Genomic DNA, 22,623 nt, shown 5'->3' with positions numbered 1-22,623 from the left:
AATAAAACTGATTTTAATTTAGTTCATCTAGTAAAACAGAACCTTTAAAATAGCGTATTCTACTATCTTAATTAAATATTTAATTATCTGCATTAACTCTAGACTGTACCAATTAACATTCCCTTAATGGATCTGTGAAAGCTTTTTCCTATTAATGGGTCAGCCACAGATGCACTTTAGCTATAGTTACTGTGACAGCCTTGAAGATGCTATTTTATAATAAGCTAAAGATACTGAGATGTAATAATTTTATAATCACTTTATGTGACCTGGTCAGTAAGATAAAGTTACTGTAGAATTATGTTGGGTTATTCAAATTTCCTGTTTGAATGTATTATCCTAACTTAATAAGGGGCTCTGGGAAAAACAAGCTTAAAGCAATACAATGGATCCAGATAAATAATTTCCCAGCAAACATGGGGGGGGGGGGCAGTCACAACAGAATGGTGTAATTCCAGACACCAGTTTGATATGATACAGTTGTTTTTTAATGTTGGGAGCTTAGAGATCAAAAGAACACAAAGGGCTTGTCTACACTTAAAAAGCTATAGTGGTGCCACTGAGCACTTGAGTGTAGACACTAACTATGATGATGGGAGTGGTTCTCCTGTTGGTGTAGGTAATCCACCTCCCTGAGAGGCAGTAGCTAGGTCAATGGAAGAATTCTTCCCCCGTCTACACGGGGGAAAAACACCCCCGAGGGCAGGAAGTTTCAGCGCTGTAAAGCACCAGTGTAGACAGTGCACCAGCACTGGGAGCCGTGCTCCCAGCACTGGTAGCTATTCCCCTCATGGAGGTGGTTTTTTAGAGCGCTGGGAGACCTGTCTCCCAGCACTTTGCCATGACTACACAAGCAACGCTAAAACGCTGCTGCAGCAGCACTTTAGCGTTGCTAGTGAAGACGTGCCCTTAGGTAGGATTTTTCATACTCCTGACTGATGTAGTTAAACTGACCTAACTTGCTATGTAGACCAGGTCTGAACAGTTAAAAGGTGAGAGGAAAGGGGTCAGTTCCAGGAGCTGCCGAGGAAAACAAGGTGACACAGAGAGAGGGTCTGAAGGAGAGTCTGTAGGAAGTTAGAATTACTAGGTCCTCCATATAGGAAATTGTTAGATGCCTGTTTAGCTAGACATACATACAGTCTATAGTTTTAATAGAGCATTTCAGAGAAAACATTCATATTTAAACAATACTTTGCTTTCAGAAGGCTGTCTTGTCACTGGTTACCATGGTCATTGCTCCTAGAGGTAAGAAAACTGCAAGTGCTAAAAGTAAGTCAGACCTTCTGAGGTAATCACAATAACCAGGGACTGCAGCCAGGGCAGTAGAGTGGAAGAATCCCATGATTCTAATCCAAGGAAGGTGATGGCGTGAGGCACAAGATCTAAAAGGGGTGCACTCAATGAGTCTAAGAGGAGTCTAAGAGGAGTCAGATATGCATTTAGTGCAGTTACTGTGACAGTTGAAATGTAGTTTTTGTTTAAAGCAGAACTTTGCTAAAATCCACATACATCATCATATCCGTTTGAAAATGATAGTGCCAACCAATTAAGGAACCAGGGTAGTTTATGGTGCAAATTCAACTTCATTTGATCAAGAGGTTTCCAAGACACAGCTCTTCCCCTCCCTCCAGTAACCAGTTTTTTGTTTTTTTTTAAAGTCATAACTATAATGATTTTTGTGCACAAATTTGGAAAAGTGAGTGGGGTGGGGGGAAAGGAGTTAAAAATCCACATGAAATATATCACTTGAATACCCCCAATTAAATGCAATGTGTCTGTACCAAGATCAAACTACTAGACAATAGGAAGTTATTCACAACTGTACAGACTGGTCCATATTCCTGCCCACCACTCTCAGGTAGAGATGAGAGGTAGAGAACTGAGAGCACAAGTGCACATCTTTCTGATAAAGTACTCTTCAGGGGAACGGGCACCAGGTTGACACCCAGAAGCTCGTCTCTTCATCAGCTGACTGCATTTAATATTTATGTACACTTCACAACCTTAATTATTGACCATGGCCTCATAACACTCGTGTGGAGAGAAGCAACCAGCATTCCCATCATTTACAGATAAGATAGCTGAGAGGTAGCATAAAGTAAAAAATAAAGACCTTCAATTTCCCTTTCTAGATGAGGCAAAGGAAGCCAAGAAGGCTGCACAATCATCTGAGAAGATCTAACTAACTAATCAGATCTTACTATCAAACTGTAACAGTTATCTGTGAGAGTGCGTGCACATGGTTCTATGTGCATCGTTCTCTGTGCATGGCTGTGTGCCTCTCCATGTTCTTGTTTGAATATATGTATGCATGTGACTGTGTGTCTCAGAGTACATATTTCACACTGGAATCTACATCCAGAAACTATGTTTAAAGAGTTCTGTATGTTTTTGCTGGAAAAAGGGTTAAACCAACCACTCGGAACCAGACTCGCTGAATCATGGCTTGAGATATGGATCTTAAGTTCAAGGTTGGCTCCTTGCTTTAAGAGGCCATGTCTACACAGCAAGGGCCCTGCTCCCACACCAGTTTAAGGCAAGGTGTGAACTTAAACCAATATAGTTTTTCTTCTTCCAGTCTTAGTACCATCTATATGGGTCAGCTCTTTGAATCCTTTTTCTCCATTCCAGTCTGTCTCGAAGCAGTTCCTCAGAAACTCTGCAGCTAATCAAATTCTTTTGTATGACATCAGTCCACCTAGTTTGCAGTCTTCCAAACGTTCTCTTACATTGAGGAAGTGGAGGGTAACACCCTGTGTCCTATATATTCTTCCACAATCTTCTTTTCCTGTACCCAAACCACCTAAGTCATTTCCATCAGTTTTTCCTATAATTGGTACCAATATAATTATATCATTTTAATCCCCCCATATAGGCTTCCCAATTCTGCTATGAAGCTGCCATTTTGGGGCTGTCGATAAATTATGTAGTGCACTGGGGAGGAGGCGGGTAGGCTAGGCAGGCCCTTAACTTTGCCTGACACAGTGTTTGTTTCAGTGGTACAAGGGGATAGTGGGTCTTGGGAAAAACAACAACAACCCAAAAATGTGTTACATAACTTACAGACAGCTGCTTTTCTGTGTTACTTGGGAAGAAGTTTAAGCTAACCTGAAAAAGCCACTGGGACAACAGAATAAGAGTATCCCTGCGGGGGGGGCTATACCAGTATGGCTATATTGTGTAACTGGTAAACTATCCCATCTAGTCAAGGTCATCCGCAGCTTGGGCCCCTACCCCTCTGTAAATCACACGTGGGACTCATGGGAAAGAGCGGCCCAGACTTTGTAACACGAGCTGCCAGACCTCGGCGTTGGAAGCCTATTTCTGGCAGCCACATGACCCGCCACCCGCACTGAGTAGAGGGGCAGCCCTACCGGGACTACATCTCCCATCGTGCACTGCTCCACGCTGAATCGGGGGCTCCCGCCCGCGGTGCTGCAGTGCACGATGGGAATTGTTGTCCACGCCCTGCCCACCGCCTCTATTCCACCATCCCCCGCAGCCCCACAAGACCGAGACCGGAGGATGACGCCGTGCCACTGTGGGAGGCAGGTCCTGTTAGCGACGTAACGTGGAGCTTGGTTGGCTCCAATGTGGATGGGGGCAGAGACCTCCCAGGCTGGGACCGGAAGTGATATTCCGGAAGCGGACAAGCGGTACGTGTGCTGTCATCATAAAATGGCGGCCTGAGGTGAACGGACTCGGTCTCCCCTTCCTCAGGTGTGTGTACAGTTTTCCCCCACCCCAGCTGGGCCTCACTCAGCTGGCTCCGCCGCTTGGCGATTGGGCAGGCGGGACCGAATCGACCAGTCTTGGGGGGCTGTGGGAGCGGACGGGACTAAATCGCCCAGCTCCGGAGGGGTGGTGGCAGCGGCAGATGGGACGGAACCAACCACCCCGGGGTATACGTGGGTGTAGACAGAGCCGCGTTAGCCGCTCCTTGGAGGGGACTGACTGGGCCGAGCCAGCCGGCTCGGAGTCGGGCGGGGGCTGACGTGATGGGAGAATTGGGGATGCGACCAAACCATCTAGCGGGGGGGGGAACCGGACCGAACCGAACCAAGTAACTGTGGGGGCCGGGGATTGGGCAAAGGAACCGCCCCAGGCAGCTAACTGAGGAGCGGGGGTAGGTGCCCTCTTCCTCCTCTCCGCTGACACGCTGCCATAGAAACAAATAGCAGCAGCCCTGGGCCCCTGTCTACGCTGGGCACTTTACTCTCATTCCCCGCCGCTGGGTCGGGGCAGGCGTACCTAGTGCAGCCCAGGGCGAAGTGCTGCCCAGCCCACCTGGTAAATGTGCTGGCTTTATACAGATGGTTCCCCCCCCCCCCCCGTTGCTGTGTTAATGACCCACACAGACAGCGGCTACTGACAGCCAAGTAGGAAGAGTGCCTAGCCAGGGCACTCAGGTATAGCCAGGGAAAGTTATTAAAAAAAAAGGTTGATAGGATCCCTGATCTTCACAGCACTCCTGTGACATAGCTGTAAGTAAACATTATCCCCCTTGTATACCTGGAGAAAGTTATGCACAAAGAGGTAGCATCTTGCCAACTGCCACACAGTTGCACTAGAACTCAGTAGTTTCCTAGTAACTGCTCCCGTGATCTGTTCAATGGAAAAAATCTGTTTCTGTCAGGAGATACTCCACCGATTAGAAACTTTAACATTCATTTTACAGGACCATTTCTATAAAAGCATCAGGCTGATAGACTTGGACCAATGAACGATTCACCTAATATTCAGATTTTGGGGCAGGGGAGAATGTGTCCCCACACGCACAATGTGTCCTTTTCCCTCCCACACCTTGTCTCTATATGCATTAAGACTAACCGGTCCCACATTGAGAGGGATCCAGGGCTCTGTTTCTCGCTGTTTTTTATATTTTGCTCAAAGGACACTATATTAAAGTGAGTTGCACTGCAATGATCATGGGAACAGTATTGGACAGTGTCCCACTTTACAACTGTAATTTCATGTCTTTCAAACACAGTAAGTTAACAAGTTTCTTTGCTTCTTTAGGCCAAGACACTCCATCCCTCTACCAAAATGCAGTATTCCCATCACTGTGAGCACCTTCTAGAGAGGCTGAACAAGCAGCGAGAGGCAGGCTTCCTTTGTGACTGCACAGTAGTTATTGGTGAATTCCAGTTCAAAGCTCACAGAAACGTGCTTGCCTCCTTCAGCGAGTACTTTGGTGCATTTTACAGGGATGCCTCTGACAATAATGTGGTTTTGGATCAGACTCAAGTGAAGGCTGATGGATTTCAGAAACTCCTGGAGTTTATATACACAGGAAACTTAAACCTTGACAGGTAACATACTTTTTTTTTTTTTTTTTAAATAAAGGTTGAGTTAAAGAGATTCAGTACTGATTTCTTTGCCATAAATTATGGAAGAACACATTTAATTTCAGATACAGTACATACCAAAGAATAAAGGTCAGCTGTCTACATGGCTTTTAAAATGCATGTATAATACTACATATGAACCAAATAGGGTTCCTTTATTATTTTCTATTCAAAGTGTGTGATAGTGTCTAACCTGTTAGACCTGAAATTTGTTTCCTATTTTCTCTTGCTAAGGTATCTAAACCCATTATTAGGCTATACAATTGCTGTCACCTAATTATTTTTCAGATTGAGTTGCTGTAGTTCTCTGTCTCCTCTCCCAGTCATCTACTTAATTTCTACACCAAAGCCTTTCTCTATGTGCATACCAGACTCACCTTGACGACCCTGATCTCATGTGTTATATTAGGTGTGTGTGTGTGTATATATATTTTAAAAAAATAAAACTTAATTTGTGTAAGCCATCCAGATGCCATTTAGAGTGTGTCTGTGACAATTCAGACAATTCACATCCATATTAAGAGGCATATGTTCTCTAACTACAATCAACTTTCCATAGTGTCTATATAAATCTTCCAACTATATTTGGTCAAATGACTTGCTGGTAGGAGTTTTCATATTTGTGACTCTGGCTCTCTGGATTGAGATTAAAAAGATATCCTACTTAATTTCTGGGAGGAGAAGGATAACCCCCACAGTAATGTTGGTTGTACAGGAGCCCATTTTTCCTTATATACATAGACAGACCTAGCTGCATAAGCAGGAAAGGCAAATACCAAAGTTTGAGAGAAGATGTAACAGGGCTCACCACCACCAGATGTAAGCAACCATGATGGGTCAGGGCTAGTCCTCCCTCAGTTTCTCCTACAATCTCTGGGGCTGAGTGAGTTGCCCATCTTTTCCTCCATGGATCACCCTGAAGGTCACCTTTCCTCACCCAGAAGGACAACATTCCTTTCCTATGTCCAAGTGAAGCTCTGCTTCTAGGTATAACTTATTAATAGAATTCCAACCTTCAGCAAGTCCCTCTGAGAAATACAGTTCTCAAAAACCCCAAAATAAGGCAGGTTGAAATACAGCAATCCTCCAGCTCCACACTCTTGACTGCCCACCCAAGAGTAAACAGTCCCTCTTCTCTAATTCCTATGCCCAGGCTGCCACATCTCTGGAGGACTCTCCACAGTGTTTCATTCCCCAGGCTCCCTTCTTGCAAGTCCTACCCCTTCTTATGGGAACCTCCCTCTAGAATCAGTTCTCTAGTTCATGGGATTGGCCTACGCTGACTGAGCTAGTTCTTCCCCTTTACCTTGAGGCTTCTATTTCTCAGGGTTTCCTCATCTGACTAGTTCTTTCCAATAGCTCCCATCTGCTTCACTCTCCCAACAGTTTTCTGCATTTCTTTCTCTTCACAAGAAGCTCCTAACTATCACTGTCTTATGTAGCACTCTCCTAGTAACTCTTACATGCTCCCTTTTCTCAACTCCTGCCATGGTCTGTATAGAGGCAAGGTGCCTTCTGTCAGGTCCTGTTGGGAGGCAGCTAACTAGTCACAGGTGAACTGGATCCATTTCCTCTTAAAGGGACCATTCACCCTGTGATAGATAGTTTAGGGACACCATCAATTCAAAAATTAGACTTCTGTATGAATTTGTTTTACCTGTTACTGTTACAAGTAACACCTCTTATTACTGTACCCAAAAGTGGTTAGAGAACAAATATTTCTCCATCTTTTTCGTTATTAACTTTGTGCACTTTACATCACTTTGTGTGTAGTCAGTTTTTCCTGTTGTTTGTGTGGGGAAAGAAAACGATTGCTTCCATGCAGAAGTAGTTAAAAGATTGGCGCCACAGACAACTTCACTCTGCAATCAGTGCTTGAGAGGAAAATTTATATAATACAAGGTATTCTAATCACTACCTCTGAGTACCAAAAATAGCAGGTTTTAGTTATTTAGGCTCTGATCCTGCAATTGGATCCACTCTGGCAGAAATTGAATGTGAAACTGTTAGTACAGCATCTTGGTTGCACAAATAAAATGACAAAAAGTCAGACAATGTAAGAGCATCATTAGTTCTGCCACACTGTACATATGTAGTACAGTGGGCGTTATTAAAAATATGGATTTTTTACAGCACCACTGTATTTACTTTTTATACCGTTGTATTTTTGGTAGTCCCTATTAGACCAGGATATATCTCATGTACCATGATAAATGTCTAGTTTTTAATAGTTTCCACGGTATTTTCTATTCTTTGTGTATCTTTAAGATATATATTTTTGTGGTAAAATCATGTACCTTATATATAATAAAATTTAATGTTCCATCAGCAGTGCGGACAAGTTAATGCAATAGATGGAACCTTAGTTTTGTATTTCCTGGCTTGTTATGATTTGAACTGTGCAACGCTAATGCTGAACTAACTTCGGGGTTTGTGTTCAAGATACTATTCTGTAGTTAATATTTATCTTTCTAAGCTATTAAAACCAATTACTGCAGTTTTTCTTTAAGAAAGTGCTTTTACAAACCACTGCAGCATCCTTAGAATGCTTCTGTAACGGCCGGCCTTGCCCTTAATGAAGAGAGGTAAAGAGAGAGGAAGAGGAGGAGAAAATAGATGGACAAGAAGAAAGGCAGGAAAGAAAGACAGATAAGACAAGAAAGGAGAATGGGAAGGAGAAAAGAAAAAAGGGGTTGAAAGAACACTTGTGGTAAATTCTGTTTTACTCACTTTAGTATTGGATATTATTTCACATGAAGGAATATTCAGAATATCAAAACTTGGGCTGACTTTCTGAACTTTACTACTTTTCTTTTTTTTAATCATAATTTTTTCCCTTTTGCATTTATACTGAATCCATATCAGCTTAGACCAAAGTGATCTGTATCATTCTTAGTCATTTTATTGTACTGAAAGTAATTGCTTTGTATATTGTGTTGATGGAGAATAGCTTTGTTATTTAAAATCTGTCCTTTGGGGAACCTATTACCATAATAAAATCACTTTGTTTACCACTGATTTTGTTTCCAAGCATTGTAAGCTCCAGAGATAGTTATTTGTTAGAATACTGTATAACACATATTTTTAGAGGGTTTTTTTTAAATCATTATAGGTTGACCTCTGTTCAGGTATAACAAAAGGATAGTCTCCTAAAGCTATACTTCCTGGGTTTTACTCCTGTCTTTGCCACTGATCCACAGTAATGACCATTTGAAAACAATTTTGTCTGTAAAACGGGGTTAATACATACTTCACAGAGGTGTTGAGGTTTTATTCATTGTCTGTGAAATGCTTTGAGATTCTTGAATGAAACCACTATAGAATTATTATTTTTGTCAGCTTATATGTCTCTTATCATATATCAGTGTTAAATAATCTCAAAATATCAAAGATATAAAGTTAGATTTTGTTAGATTCTCCTGACAGTTATAATTTTTAACCATGAAACTATTTTTAAATAAGAGAACAGCCATGTAAAAGTCTTAAAAAAAAAAAAAAAAAAAGTCTTAGTCTCCTTTTCTTTTTGCGAATACAGACTAACACGGCTGCTACTCTGAAACCTGTAAAAGTCTTAGTATTTATTTATATTGATTCTCAGTGACACAGGTTTTCTTTGTCCAGAATATTGTCATTTAGCCTTGTTTCCTTGCAGTTGGAATGTTAAAGAAATTCACCAGGCTGCTGACTATCTCAAAGTGGAGGAGGTGGTCACCAAATGTAAAATAAAAATGGAAGACTTTGCTTTTATTGCTAATCCCTCTTCTACAGAGATTTCTAGTATTACGGGAAACATTGAACTGAACCAACAGACTTGCCTCCTCACTCTTCGAGATTACAATAATAGAGAGAAATCAGATGCCCCTTCTGCAGACTCAGTTCAGCCACAAGCAAAAAAAGTGGGTTTAGAAAAGAAATCTGCTCAGACCAGGAAGCGAAAAAAGACTTTTAACTCTCAGAAAAACATGAAGAATAAACCAGTGCAATATCAGAATGACATAATTGAGAACTCATCAGTCGATATGTTTTTAGATGCAAATAAACTGGCCACGCAGATAACGGAACAAGCTGCCCAAGGCAGCGATAACTCAGAGCTACAGCTAGCGTCTGTGGTGGAAAGTGAAACTTTTGCAGCACAAGATGTTTTGATTCAGACTATTACAGTGAAACAAAAACGGGGGAAGCCACAGCAGAACTGTGCATTGAAAGAACACAGTATGTCTAATATAGCTAGTGAAAAGAACTCTTACCAACTGGAGAGCGCCGGAGAAGAACTAGATCAGAAATACTCCAAGGCCAAGCCAGTATGCAACACTTGCGGGAAAATATTTTCAGAAGCCAGTAGTCTACGACGACACATGAGAATACACAAAGGAGTAAAGCCTTATGTGTGTCAACTCTGCGGGAAAGCATTTACACAGTGTAATCAGCTGAAAACACATGTCAGAACGCACACAGGTAAGCTGTGGTCTTGTTTATAAGAGCTTCTTTTGTTTTTAATGATAGCATGGGGAAGAATAACTAGAAAGGAGCCCTGTTTTCTTCTAATATGTTGTTTCAGAAGCTTCAAATCTTCATGCTGATGTTCTGTATATTTGGATGGTTACTGCTGGTCAGTGCTAATTGCATTCCACCAGTCTGTAATATTTTAAAATAGAAACTATGAATGTGTCTAGAAAAATAGTAGAGCTAGAAAGGATAGCATTGCAGTTAAAGCACCCTGTAGGGAATACCGTGACTTCCTGAAGTCCCAGCAGATCTGATTCAGTCCTTTATCCTTGTAAGGTAAATAAGTGGAGTGCAATGCAGAAAATGTCTGACTGATATACAAGAGATCAGACTATCCTTTCAAGCTATGTCACATTAATGGCATTTATAATTTATTAGTTCACTGTCTTTCAGATTTCCATCATGTACACAATATAGTAATCTGTGCAGCTATTTATGTCTGTCAAGTCTTGATGTACCAGAATGAGTTTGATAACATCTGGGGTTGAAAAATCCAATCTCCGGTGGCAAGTAGGAAACTTCGACAATGATATTTTGTTATAGTGCATGGCTAAGCCATACATTATTACAGAATCTGAGCTTTAATTTAATTACAAAAAGTTTATAGCACATGGTTATGAGAATAACTTTCCAAATGTGAATTGATGCTGTCTGCAGAGAGCCCCAGTGCCTTTGCTGCTGCTGCTCATAGCCTTTTCAGTAGGTGACAGAGTAAAATTGTCTACACACACATGCCTTTTACTGCTGTTATTCAGGACTCTAGGGGAGGAGTGAAACTTCCAGAAATGATGTCACTTTCATTATGCTCCGGTTTGGGCAGATTCAGGCAGTGGAGCTATTTCCAGGAATCTCAGGAAGTAGTTAGAGTAGGAGGAAATAAGAGGGTGTAAGGATGGGCAGATGAAGAACTCCTTTCCCTTCCAGTAGTCAAGGGGGAAGGCTTCAAATCTACCAGATGCTGACTAGCCAGAGTCTAATATGAAAGTTGGAACCCCTGAGAAGGGTCCAAGGACAGTGTTTTTGGTAGAAACATCAGCATGCATTTCCCTTTCCTGGTTCTTGCACCTGGACTTTGCATGGACGGGTGGGAAACCTTATCATTTGCATCAGCCACTCGATGGCAGATGTAGTCCTCTAGAGAGCAGGTGTCTGGTAATTTATTTTTTTGTCAAGCCTTGATCTATGGCATTATGTATTAAATTTAAGGATCTCTGAAACCTCTGCCTACTAACAGATTCTGCACTACTATAGTAATATAAACTCATGTTCTCCTACGATACAGTCACATGAGACCTAGGAATAGTACTTAGCACATATTTATTAGAGAATACCATAATATCTATTAAAAAATAGTGGATGGTCAGGGAACCGCTGTTAGCATGCTGCAGCAGATACTAAGGAAATATTAGCAAGAGCAGAAGAACATACTAGTTGGACAGACCAGATGACTTAATAGGTCTTCTCCAGCTCTAATATCTAGGATTTTGCATAAGTTAAAATGATTCTGTGCCTACTGACAATGCAGTGCTAGTATTAATTGTGAAGAATAGATTTTATTAAAACTAATAGTTAATTACCGGAGAATTTTCAAATGGTGATGCTTTAAAAAAATTATCTGCTGCAGTTCTGATAATGTGCAGACTCAACTGCTTGATTGTTGGGTGCTATGTGGCATCACTAAACAAGAAGTACTAGGGTCAACTCCTGAGTTTGGGTCAACTAACTTAACTGAAGGCTTTCTTACATAGACACCAAGACAGTGGAAAGGTAACAGTTTATCTCTTTCCCAGGGGAGAAGCCATATAAATGTGAATTGTGCGACAAAGGCTTTGCCCAGAAATGCCAGCTAGTTTTCCACAGTCGTATGCATCATGGAGAAGAGAAACCATATAAATGTGATGTATGTAATCTGCAGTTTGCAACTTCAAGCAATCTGAAGATCCATGCCAGGTGAGTGAAAGTACTAACTAAAGCCCTGATCCTGCAAACACTTATGCACAAGCTTAGTTTCATGTATGAGAATAGTTGACTTAAACAACTACTTGCTCAGGAAGTTCAGTGTGTGTGTGCACTTGCAGGATCAGGCCTAAATAAATGTTGTACTTGTTTTTGTCATTCCCAGTCCTTCCCTACTTTCAGCTCCAGGTCTTCATTGCAGACTAATGTATGTACTCGGCCTGCTTCTTCCACCCAAGGTAGTGATTTGGAACAGCAGTCCATGTGGGAACATTCATCCTAGCACCCCTGTTGCATTTGGTAATTTCTTCCCTTTCTAACCATACTGAGAGAAGAGAACTTCTCTGCCATTGTTGTTTTGGTGAAGGGATGAGTCCATTTATATTCTCTGGCAGGGGAGAGTACAATGTGTCTCTCTGCAGTAGCAGTCAGTGTTGTTGGTAATCAGCTTTCATACTAGAGTGACACAAGTCTTGCTTACTTCTCAGGGTTGACCTATTGCCTGTGCAATGCCCTTAGCCTGATCCAACAGCCACTGAGGTCAGTGGGACTCTTTCCGTTGACTTTGGGAATTGGAGCAGTCCCTGAGGGTGAGAAACTTCCACCTGAAAACTAGACTCTAATCTTACTCCTGTTAGGCTACAAAATATCACCATAGTGAGGCCAGATATAAGATATTAACTGGTTTAACACAAAGTTCCTTTCATCTTGTGTCCTCTTCTCCCTTGTGTGGGATTCTCTAAGGCGTGTGTTTCTTACTAGGAAGCACAGTGGTGAGAAGCCTTACGTGTGCGATAGGTGTGGGCAGAGGTTTGCTCAGGCCAGCACGCTGACGTACCATGTTCGTCGCCATACAGGAGAAAAGCCGTATGTGTGTGATACATGTGGGAAAGCATTTGCAGTATCCAGTTCTCTTATCACTCATTCACGAAAACATACAGGTAAGGATAAGTGGGCTGCTGAGTGAGCTGGTGTAAATTGGGGATCCATCTTGGAGAGGGTTGGCTGCAGCGGAAGAGGTGAAGGGAGCAATTAGTGATAATGGAGTCTAAAGAGCAGGATTTGGGGAGGGAGTGGAGTAATGGAGTCTGCATTAGTGGGTATGGAATCTGTATAGGAGAAAGGACCAGAGTCGTGTTGGCTCTTTCCTTGGGCTTTTCCTTGAGGGTTGCTTAGTGGTGCAAATCTGAATTTTTATTGGGGTTTGGGGAGCTCTTCACACCATTGTACACTGACTCTGTTTAATATGTATTTTACATACACATCTGTATATTGAAATACTAACCGCCTTGTGTACCCTTCAGGAGAGAAACCATATATATGTGGTATTTGTGGCAAAAGTTTTATTTCCTCAGGAGAGCTCAACAAACATTTTCGGTCTCATACAGGTCAGTTTCCAGATAGGCCACTTCCTGTGTTGTAAATTTTTTTCAGTATGATCTTTTGCATTTAAAATTATGTACTATGCTATAATTGAGACAAATTAAGAGGACACACTGTATCTGTGTTAACTCATTTAAAATTGATTAGATAGTTTTTCTTTAAATAAATCTAAACTGTTGTAAATCTAAAATAACAAGACTTCAGCAGAGTAGGGAATCAGGAACTCCGATGCTAAACTTTCTCTGTGTGAGTCAGCATGTCACTTAACCTCTTGGTGTCTCTGTTTTCTCAACTGTAAAATAGAGATTATACTTTTTTATCCGTTCCTTGGATTATAAAGTGTGGTCTATTTGTAAAGCATTGTAATATAGAGTAACATGGGAATTATTTAAATATTAAAGAAAATATTCACGTTGTAGTATTAATTTTCAGATAAACATTTGTACAAAGACAAGTTGGGTGTCTGATCTGCTTCAAATGAAGCAGTCAGTGCTGTATTCACCATTTTCATCTTAAAAAGAAAAGGAGGACTTGTGGCACCTTAGAGACTAACCAATTTATTTGAGCATGAGCTCACGAAAGCTCATGCTCAAATAAATTGGTTAGTCTCTAAGGTGCCACAAGTCCTCCTTTTCTTTTTGCGAATACAGACTAACACGGCTGTTACTCTGAAACCTGTCATTTTCATCTTGTCTTTTTTTGAATGTTTTCCTTCTGGATACTGTTTTTAGATGGGTTTAGTTCATAAAGCTGTTAAAGTAATTTTCATTGCAGTTATTTTGCCTTTTGTCCTACAGACAGCTTAAGAAATAGTTTTTCTCTGTTCTGCGATTCTAACTGTCAAATCATTTTTCAGGTGAAAGGCCATTTATCTGTGAACTGTGTGGAAATTCTTACACCGATATAAAAAATTTAAAAAAGCACAAAACAAAAGTTCACACAGGTAAGTATTAGTCTTGTAAAAATGAATTTTTGGGGTCAAAGAATAACAATTCTGCTTTAGTGTTTTTAAATGTAACATAAAATTAGATAAGAAAAGAGGTCTGTTTAATGCCTAGAATATCTGCTCTAATGGCACCCAAATCTTTCAGATAAGGATTGGAAAAAGCAGGCTTTAAAATGGAAGGTCCTGGGGAGATGTTAAAAAAGAAAATGCAGTGACTACTGCAGTGTTAAGCCACTATTGTCAATAGGGAGTGGGGGGCTGCTGACAAGACTATTAACGTTTAAAAATCTGGTCTCATCTAATAAAACTGTGAAAGATTTCTGCTCTAAGACAGCTGTGAAAGTCATCTGGGTCACAAAAGAATTTTGTGAATTCTATTCAGTATGGCTCTACCCCACATCTGATGGCTCTCACAGGTATAGATTTGAGGTGAATGATTCACACCAGTTCCAGGAATTACTCTTCCTGATTCTTTGTAGGCCCAGATGTTCCTTTATGCAATGATTAAAGATAGTGGGTTTGTTCGGGTTTTTTTTATATAGTCAAAGTTAATCCATGTCTGAGCTGGATTAACAGGCACACAAGCTCAGATAGACAGCTGGTGCAACACTTACAATTAGGAATTCTATCCTAAAAAAGATTTCTCATTCATACCTAGTCCTGTTCTTCCTAGATTTACATGCAAGTGTTTGAATGGCAGTAACTTTGGTATACAGATAGCTTACAGTACTGAGCATGGAGGAGTTGTATGTGGGCAGTTAAGATGATAATGTAAACAACCTCCCTCCAGACTGGCTCTGCATGCCTTCTTACAGTGGATCACATCTGTCCATACTTAAGTGCATTAAGTCCATAACTCCCTTACCTCTAGTTGTATAAAAAAAGAAATCACGGGGGCTGGCCCAGACAGTGCAGGGGAGAGACTAGCAGAATGAAAGCAGAAGTAACATGCCATGGCAGCTTTGAGGATCATGGACTGGTGAAACTGCATGTAGAGGATGGGTGGGGAGGATCTAGTAAAGCAGGAAGATAACGGAAGGGAGTGTCAGGGAGAGACAAGCTGTAAGCTGCTGGGGAGGGTTTGTTGGAAGTGGAGCTGGAAGAATAGTGAAGAGACAGGTTGGGAAAGGGACGTAGAGGCTGCCAAGCAAAGGAGGACCAGGCTGGGGGAGCTGGAATGTGGTGCAGGCTGGGTATGTGGAGACATGGAAGATGAGGTGAGAAAGAAGCAGAAGTGGTGGCAGAGAGAGAAGGGAGTTAAAGTAGCATAAACAGGAGAACTGCAAACCTTTGCTTAGTGTGTGGCCCTTGCATGCTACCATAATATTGTATTAGCATGGCACGATTAATTAATATCCTTATCTAGCCTCAGCAGGGCCTGAATCAAAGCCCTACAAGGATTCGGGGCGGGGGAGACGTGAAAGTTTTTAATGAAAGGTCCACTGTCACCCATTTCAGCTGAGACCTGATCAAAACTGATTTTTCAAGTGCACTTGTACTCTAGAAAGTGACTGTGTAAAAATAACCTTCTTCTGCAAAAGTTCTGTTCTTCCTAGCACTGTGTTAATTGAAAGAGATGATGCCTGACATGCCCATGGTTCTACAGCCCACTGCTAGAATATTTCAAGGAATCCCTGCTGATTTTCCCCATAAACTGTGACCTTAAGGATTTGTTACTCTACTGTGGCCCAGATAACAGAGGCTCTGTTGTGATGTATCATTTCTCGAGCCGTCATGACCTGGACACGGGCACCAGGGACTTGATACTTAAAGCTCAGACTAAGCTCAGACTGGCTTGGTGGCTGAGTTTCAGGCAGTGTCATTCTCAGACACCCCAAATGCTTACACTTAAAGAACTCTTTTTTTTTTAAGTCTACCAGCCAGCTGGATTAAAAGGATAGCTTTGCAGTGCTACAGAGCACCCTTGATGAATTTTGAGCAATTCTCTATCCAGTCTTTGTTCCCTAGAAAAGAATAGTTGTAACAAAGTGTTTTAAGGGGACTGAACTAGGTGTACTTGTTCCTGCTTCCACGGTTGGGGGAGAGGGAGACTGGACTAGATGACTTCTCTAGTTTCCTTCCACTCCTGCATTTCTATGATTCTATAATTTGAGGGTGGGGGACTGTTGAGGTTTTTTGAGGGATAAAAGAGGTTAATCTCTTAATTTACCTCACCCACTCAATGGTTTTTCCTGTCACAAGTGTACTTTTCCTTACATTAATTGCAGGCATTTTACTTTTTCCTCATGAATGAATGTGTTATAAATTTTGTTTGTTTTGTTTTGAGGATCTGAAACCACCCTTGATTCTAACACAGTTGATAATTCCTACAATGAGCAAGAATCCATTCAAAATCAAAAAAGCCCTTTGTCAGAATCTGCAGATGTGAAGCCTTCTGAGATGTCTTTACCACTTTCTCTTCCCATTGGGACTGAAGACCATCAGATGCTGCTGCCTATAACTGGTAATCAGTCTCCTTCCTCAGACACATTGCTGAGGTCTGCTGTGACTGGATATTCAGAACCTCAGTTTATTTTCCTGCAGCAGTTGTACTGACTCTGTGCAATATGGGAACCAACAAGACAATCCTGGTAGTGAACACACACATTATTGGTAAGGTGAACATAATCATCCAAGCTGTTGGACTTACTCTTTCTCATTCTTTTAAGTGAAGACATTTGGTAATGTATCTACACTGTGCAGTGCTGTTTGTCATTTCTTGTTAAATTTTGCTAATCCGGAATCATATTTATCATTGTAATTGACCACTGACTTTTCCTAGGAGGAAATACTTTTCCAGAGCACCTGCCTTAAGAAACGTGTGCTAAATAGATACGTAACTGTACTCTGGAGATCTCCTCCAATGCTCATGCAGAGCTAATATGTTAGTGTTGTTTGTGTGCAGACTTTCAAGCCATATTTTTGTAAGTCAATTTACTTTAAATACCTTAACTCACAGGTGTGGTCCTTGTACACAGCCTTGTATAAAAAAAAAAATTGCATGACAAATTTATTAAACACAGGCTCCCAAACTCCAGGCCAATGTAAGAGAAGTATATGATGGCAACTGGGCCAGTTCTTTGGTGAAATGTTTTTGAAGCATTACTGGTGTTGATCAGAAGCAGCTGTTTGCCAGTCAGACTAGATGGAAAGCTTTGGGCAAATGCCATGACAGGTGAGGGAGGCTTTTTCCTTGAGCAATGATTTAGAGGCTAGATAGCACATAGCCTTTCCCAGGCCTGGATTCACATTCAGATGTGACAAACATGAGTTTGATCCTAGCTGTCATCTCTCCACATCCCCCAAACATCTCATAGTTTGACAGAAGTGACAGTCTTCTGCTCAGGAGAGGTCAAAAGATGGAATATGATGAATGGTGTAGGTCAGATTGGATTAAGATTATTGTAAGTAAGAAGATGTATTGAGTTAGCTGTGAGGAGACATGGCTAGCAAATGTCTGACTTTCATCATCATAGTTACTAATATTACAGTAGCACCTAGAACTCCCAGTCAGGATCAGAGCCCTTTTGGGTTAAGCACTGTACAGACACATCAGTTCCTGCCCTGAAGAGTTTACAATAAATGAGCAATAAATTTACTCTAAAAAAATTAAGTGAAAGCTAAAGATGGGGGTGTTTTAGTAAAGAAGATTGATCCAAGGCCCTAAACTTTGGGGTTAATAGGCTCTTACTATTCCATGCCAGAATTCAGGAGGGCATAATAGAAAAACATTTCCTTAAAAAATAAATGTAGTGTTTATCTACTGCTTTATTTCCCATGCCAGTAGTGCAGTTTTAGGCAGTTGCTGTGGTTTGTAGCAAGACCCATGTGAAAAAGGTTTGTTTTTTATACCACAGTGTGTGGTGTTATTCTGTTTTGTTTGTTTTGGTTTTTTTAACATTCTTGTGCAAGGGTTGGCACACAGGGCAGAAATTAGGGTCTTCAATTCCTCTGTCTTTTGCTGCTGCTTCTGTCTGCTCTATGGTGCTGAGACAAACTACTCTGTCCTCTCTGCTAAGGGTTCTTCTTAAGGTTTCTCTTGGACTCCTTATTTCCTCACACCAGTTGGTTTCCACTGAACAGTTTTCATGTGAAGTCTTTGTATTGACATCCAGAGTACATTCCCCAGATATGTTCAGGGCTTCCTTCTGAGTCTGGTGGAAATGAGTTGCTGATTGATGATTTCATGGATCTCTTCATTGGTAATGAAGTCTTTCTCACTGTCCAGAATCTTTCATAGGCACTTATTTTCAATGGTGTCTAGTTTTCTGTCTAACCATTGATAGATCTCCATCTGTCACAGCCATATGTTAGCACTGAGATTACATTAGAATTGAAAATTCTCAGTTTTGGTCTGATGCTCTATCTCTCATTGATTTCCATATTAAGGTTAGTAAATGCTGTGGGTGCCTTTCCTATTCTTGATGTCACTTCCTTCTTGTGATGTATATTGGTCAGTATGGTGCTGCCAAGGTAGATGAATGGGTTTACTTTCTTGATATTTTTGCTATCTAATATTACTGCTTGAAATCTAGGTTTCAAAGATGTTTGTTTTAGGTTTGTTTGTGCTAGGGCTCCACGGCCCCCCTGAAAGGGTTCATGGAACCCCAGGGGGCCGTGGACCCCCAGTTGAGAACTGCCGTACTAGAGGGACTTAACAAAGATAGGCAAAGGTTGTTCTTGGCAAGGTTGTCTGTCTTTATTAGTAACTTTTCATGGGTGTCATTCAGCATGATATCATCAGCAAAGTCTAGGCCTTCTAGACATTTGTCAACTCCCCCACACTATATCAGTGTTAGTATTGCTAATACACTTCTTCAATATTCAGTCTATGGCAGTGCCAAACAGCAGCAGCAATAAAATGCAGCCCTGTTTCACGTTAGTGTCCACACTGAACCATTCAGTTGTCTGGGTGTCCACCTTTGCAGAACACTTCACATCTCTGTACATGGCCTTGATGATGATTACAACTTTAGCTGGGATTCCATAGGAGTGAAGAATGAATAGTCCATAATGTAGGTCTATCTTTGAAAAAAAAAAAAAAATATCAGTGAAATTGTTGAGGGGACCTTGCCATTCTGTACTTTCTTCTGTGGTGGTCCTTAACTGAATATCTGGTCTACACAGAATCTCTTGGGCCTGAATCCAGCCTGTTTTCTACGCTTTGCATCCACTGCCTCTTTCTTCCTGTTTAGAATCACACTACCGAAGGTTTTCCCTGCAACAGAGTAGTGTAACTCCTCTCCAGTTGTTACAGTCAATAAGATCACCCCTTTTGGACATTCTGACAATGATTCCATGTTTCCATTCATCAGGAGGCTTCTCTTTTTCCCAAACTTTATGGGACAGCTCTGTCAGTTTCATTAAGGTGATAGTATCAAATGCTTTTAGCATTTCTGCAGTGATTTGATCATCTCCTGCTGCTTTGTTATTTTTTTCAGTTTCCTGATTGTGGCCTGTACTTCTGTCATCTCTCTTGGACTGATGGTAACGTCACGTTGGTCAGGTTTGCATGTTTAAATGGAAGTCTGGTGCTGAAGTCGGTCTTGGTCTGTTGAGGACTTCTGTGAATGCTTTGCCCATTTATTTTTCTATTCTACCTTAGTTGTAAGCATTTTTCCATCTTTGCTTTTTATTGGCCCATGTCCTATTCTGAAATTGACACACAGGATTTTAATCACTTGGTACATAGCCCTGACATCCATAATAGCAGCAGCTTCAGCTGCTAGATCTTCAATGTTTCTTCATTCATCTGCCCTTGTGTTGCTTTTCACCACTCTATCTGCTTTCATGCACTCCTCTGCTTTTTCCAATACTCTGGTTGGTTTTAGCATTCAGGAGTTTTCCTTTGATATCCAAATGTGGCTACTGCAGCTTGAACCACATTGTCTGTAAGCCGGACCCAAGGAGTTTATATTAGCTTTTTCTTTAACAAGCAGCGTTTCTGGTGTCTGACAGTGTCACTGCTTAAGCTCCATTGTGATTAGTGGGAGTGTTTTTATGCCTCACCAAGCCAATCTTAGAACTGTCAAGAATAATCAAATAAAGAGCCACAGAGGCATGTTTTCTCCAGTCAGAAACAGCATCTGTGATATTTTTAAGTGCATTCTTTGCTGGTTGTTTATTTATTGATATCATTTTATCTGCATTGGTGCCTAGGGTCTAGGCCTTGGTAAACAGAAGAGCATAGAAGATATCTATTAATATAATTCCTACTCTACTCCCTATAACTCATCTTCACCTTAATTAAAAGGGCTTTGTGAAAAATTTTTTAGTGGATTTATCCTCTGCAAATGGAACCCTGAATCCTGGGCATGGCTCTGTCTTTTATTTGTTGCTTTCTTTATCCATGTGTTTGTTTTCCTCTTTGTCTGTACCTTTTAAATTAAATAGACCTTTCATCTTTTGTTGTTTATCATTTTAAATGTGACGTGTAATACTGTTTTTGATTGTTTAATGCTTAATTACATGCAGTCAATTTGCTGTTGAGGGTTACTGGACATTATGAAGTACAACCAAGTCTCCCAAGAGTCTTCTCACTGCAGTAAAGCCAATCCTTGTCATTGCTTCCTGACCTTCGCAGTATTTGCTTGTCTCCATCATGTCTATGCCACAGCATTTGCCAGCATCTACTATCCTTCAGCACACGGGTGTAGGACATTGGATGAATCATTTTGGGTTTTCAGTGGTGCAGTGTGGCTTTTTTCATTCTTTTGAAATCTTTGTTTTTTCCCTCGTAATCTTTCAAGGATTCCATGTCCAACTGGTAATTCTGTGACTGAAGAATCGCACCAAAAAGCAGGGCCTTGAATATAAGTGACAAAGGTCCACTCCTTGTGACCAGATCTAAGGCTGCATTTTCTACCAAAAATACAGCAAAGGTATAAAGATGAATGCAGTTTCAGTAATTAGTATTGCACAAAAGAAAAGCCATCTTAAGTGCTCTGCCAACTTATATGGGTTACACTGCTCTTTGGCAAGTTCATCTTTAAATGTACTAAAGTACATCTCTTCTGATGTCCTTACTGCTTTTAAAAAAAAAAAAGTTTAACTTGTTCAGAATTACTGAGTAATGCATATGTTACCAGAAGAGCAAACTAACTCTGAAAAACACATTCCTGTGTAGAATATGCATTCCATAAGAATGTTTGTTTCAACTGTTCTTATATTTCTAAAATTTTAGATTACTACAGTATTCTTACACTTCAGACTTAAAAAAAAAACAACAGTGCTTAGATTTATACTGGATCCAGTTTAGATATTTATAGAGGTGACATTTGCTTTATATTACTCATTTAGTTTTCTTTATACACAGGAAGATCATCATTTTTACAAGACAACGGTTTTAAACCTCTCTTCACAGAATACACAGGTTCTGATAAAGTTGTTCTGTTGCAGCAATAATTTAATGATCTGTACTCTTGAGTACCAATTCTTATCCTCAACTTTGATGAAAATGACTCAGCTGCTGAGTTGATTTCCCTTAAATATATTAATTTAATATAACATATAATTTAAAAAAATGTGTAGGAGTGTTCCAGCTGGGTGCTGAAGAACTTTGAGAGAGAGAGCTGTCCTGCATATCTGTGGCAATGCCTGGAGTACTTTCCATGCCTCTCTTATGTGGCGGCTTACTGCTCTCAAGTTCAATTTGGAGCTGGAAGTTATATCAAGAGGATTGATGGTCCATGTAAAGAGTGGATGGGGGAAAACGTGGACGTCTTAAATAGTCAAATGCCGTTAATAGTTAACCAAAGTTCTCCTTTCTGAAAAATGAAAGCGGGACCATTAAAATTTCTTTAAAATCTTGAAAAAGACTTCTAAAGACGATCTCAAGTGTGATCCAAATCTCAGCAAGTCCACTAACTTCAATGGAAGTTTTGCCTGAGGGCTTGACTACTCTTGGAAATTTACCAAAATAGCTAGCTATTCCAGAATGGGGAGTTATACCAGAATAGCTATTCTGCAATAATTTTTTTGGTAAGTTCCAAGTGTAGAAAAGCCCAGAGTAAGGATTACAAGACTGGACTTTGAGACGCCGTTGGTAAGACTTACAGAAATAGGTCTAGATAAGAACTAATAATCGATTTGGGTTAAGTTATTTTTGAAGTATTTTTCCTGTATATACAAAGTGTTTTTCCTTCTGCTATGTGTATATAGTTCAGTTCTTTTTTTATAATCCCATGGGCGGGGGGGTGTACATACTTAGGTTGCAGTGTTTATGTTAGGCTTTAATAAACTTGTTTTGTAATTTTCCCTCAGCTCGTGTCTGGTGTTTGTAATTACAAAGGGTAGTAATTAAAGGAGGAGGGAAGCAGTCTAACATAACCACTATCACAACACACTACACTAGCGTCAGCGAGGGCTCAGAGACAGCCCTTAGCACTGTATACAGCTGTATAGGGGTTATTTGGGAACAGCATCATTCATTACATTTTCCTTCCAACAGAAAAAAAAACCACCCAAGTCCCTTGCTACAAG

At 40.7% G+C, this 22,623-nt stretch overlaps 1 protein-coding gene across 2 annotated transcripts; it reads left to right on the top strand.

Moving 5' to 3' along the window:
• The first annotated feature begins 3,656 nt into the window (after window positions 1-3,656).
• MYNN (myoneurin) lies at window positions 3,657-22,400 on the top strand. Of its 2 annotated transcripts, XM_074963589.1 has the most exons (8): window positions 3,657-3,723; window positions 5,023-5,315; window positions 9,004-9,806; window positions 11,648-11,807; window positions 12,576-12,754; window positions 13,118-13,201; window positions 14,053-14,139; window positions 16,430-22,400. In XM_074963589.1, exons 2-8 carry the CDS (start codon window positions 5,050-5,052, stop codon window positions 16,696-16,698), a joined length of 1,848 nt encoding a protein of 615 aa, XP_074819690.1. In that variant the 5' UTR covers window positions 3,657-3,723; window positions 5,023-5,049; the 3' UTR covers window positions 16,699-22,400. The 2 variants fall into 2 exon arrangements, with proteins under 2 accessions (XP_074819690.1, XP_074819691.1); XM_074963590.1 differs by lacking the exons at window positions 3,657-3,723; window positions 5,023-5,315 and adding an exon at window positions 7,906-8,061 and having other exon boundaries at window positions 16,430-22,399.
• The last annotated feature ends 223 nt before the right edge of the window (window positions 22,401-22,623 follow it).

This window comes from Natator depressus, chromosome 9, assembly GCF_965152275.1.
Source record: "Natator depressus isolate rNatDep1 chromosome 9, rNatDep2.hap1, whole genome shotgun sequence".
Taxonomy (NCBI): domain Eukaryota; kingdom Metazoa; phylum Chordata; order Testudines; family Cheloniidae; genus Natator; species Natator depressus.
The sequence above is the reverse complement of the archived record's forward strand: the minus strand, read 5'-3'. Positions and strand labels throughout refer to the sequence as shown.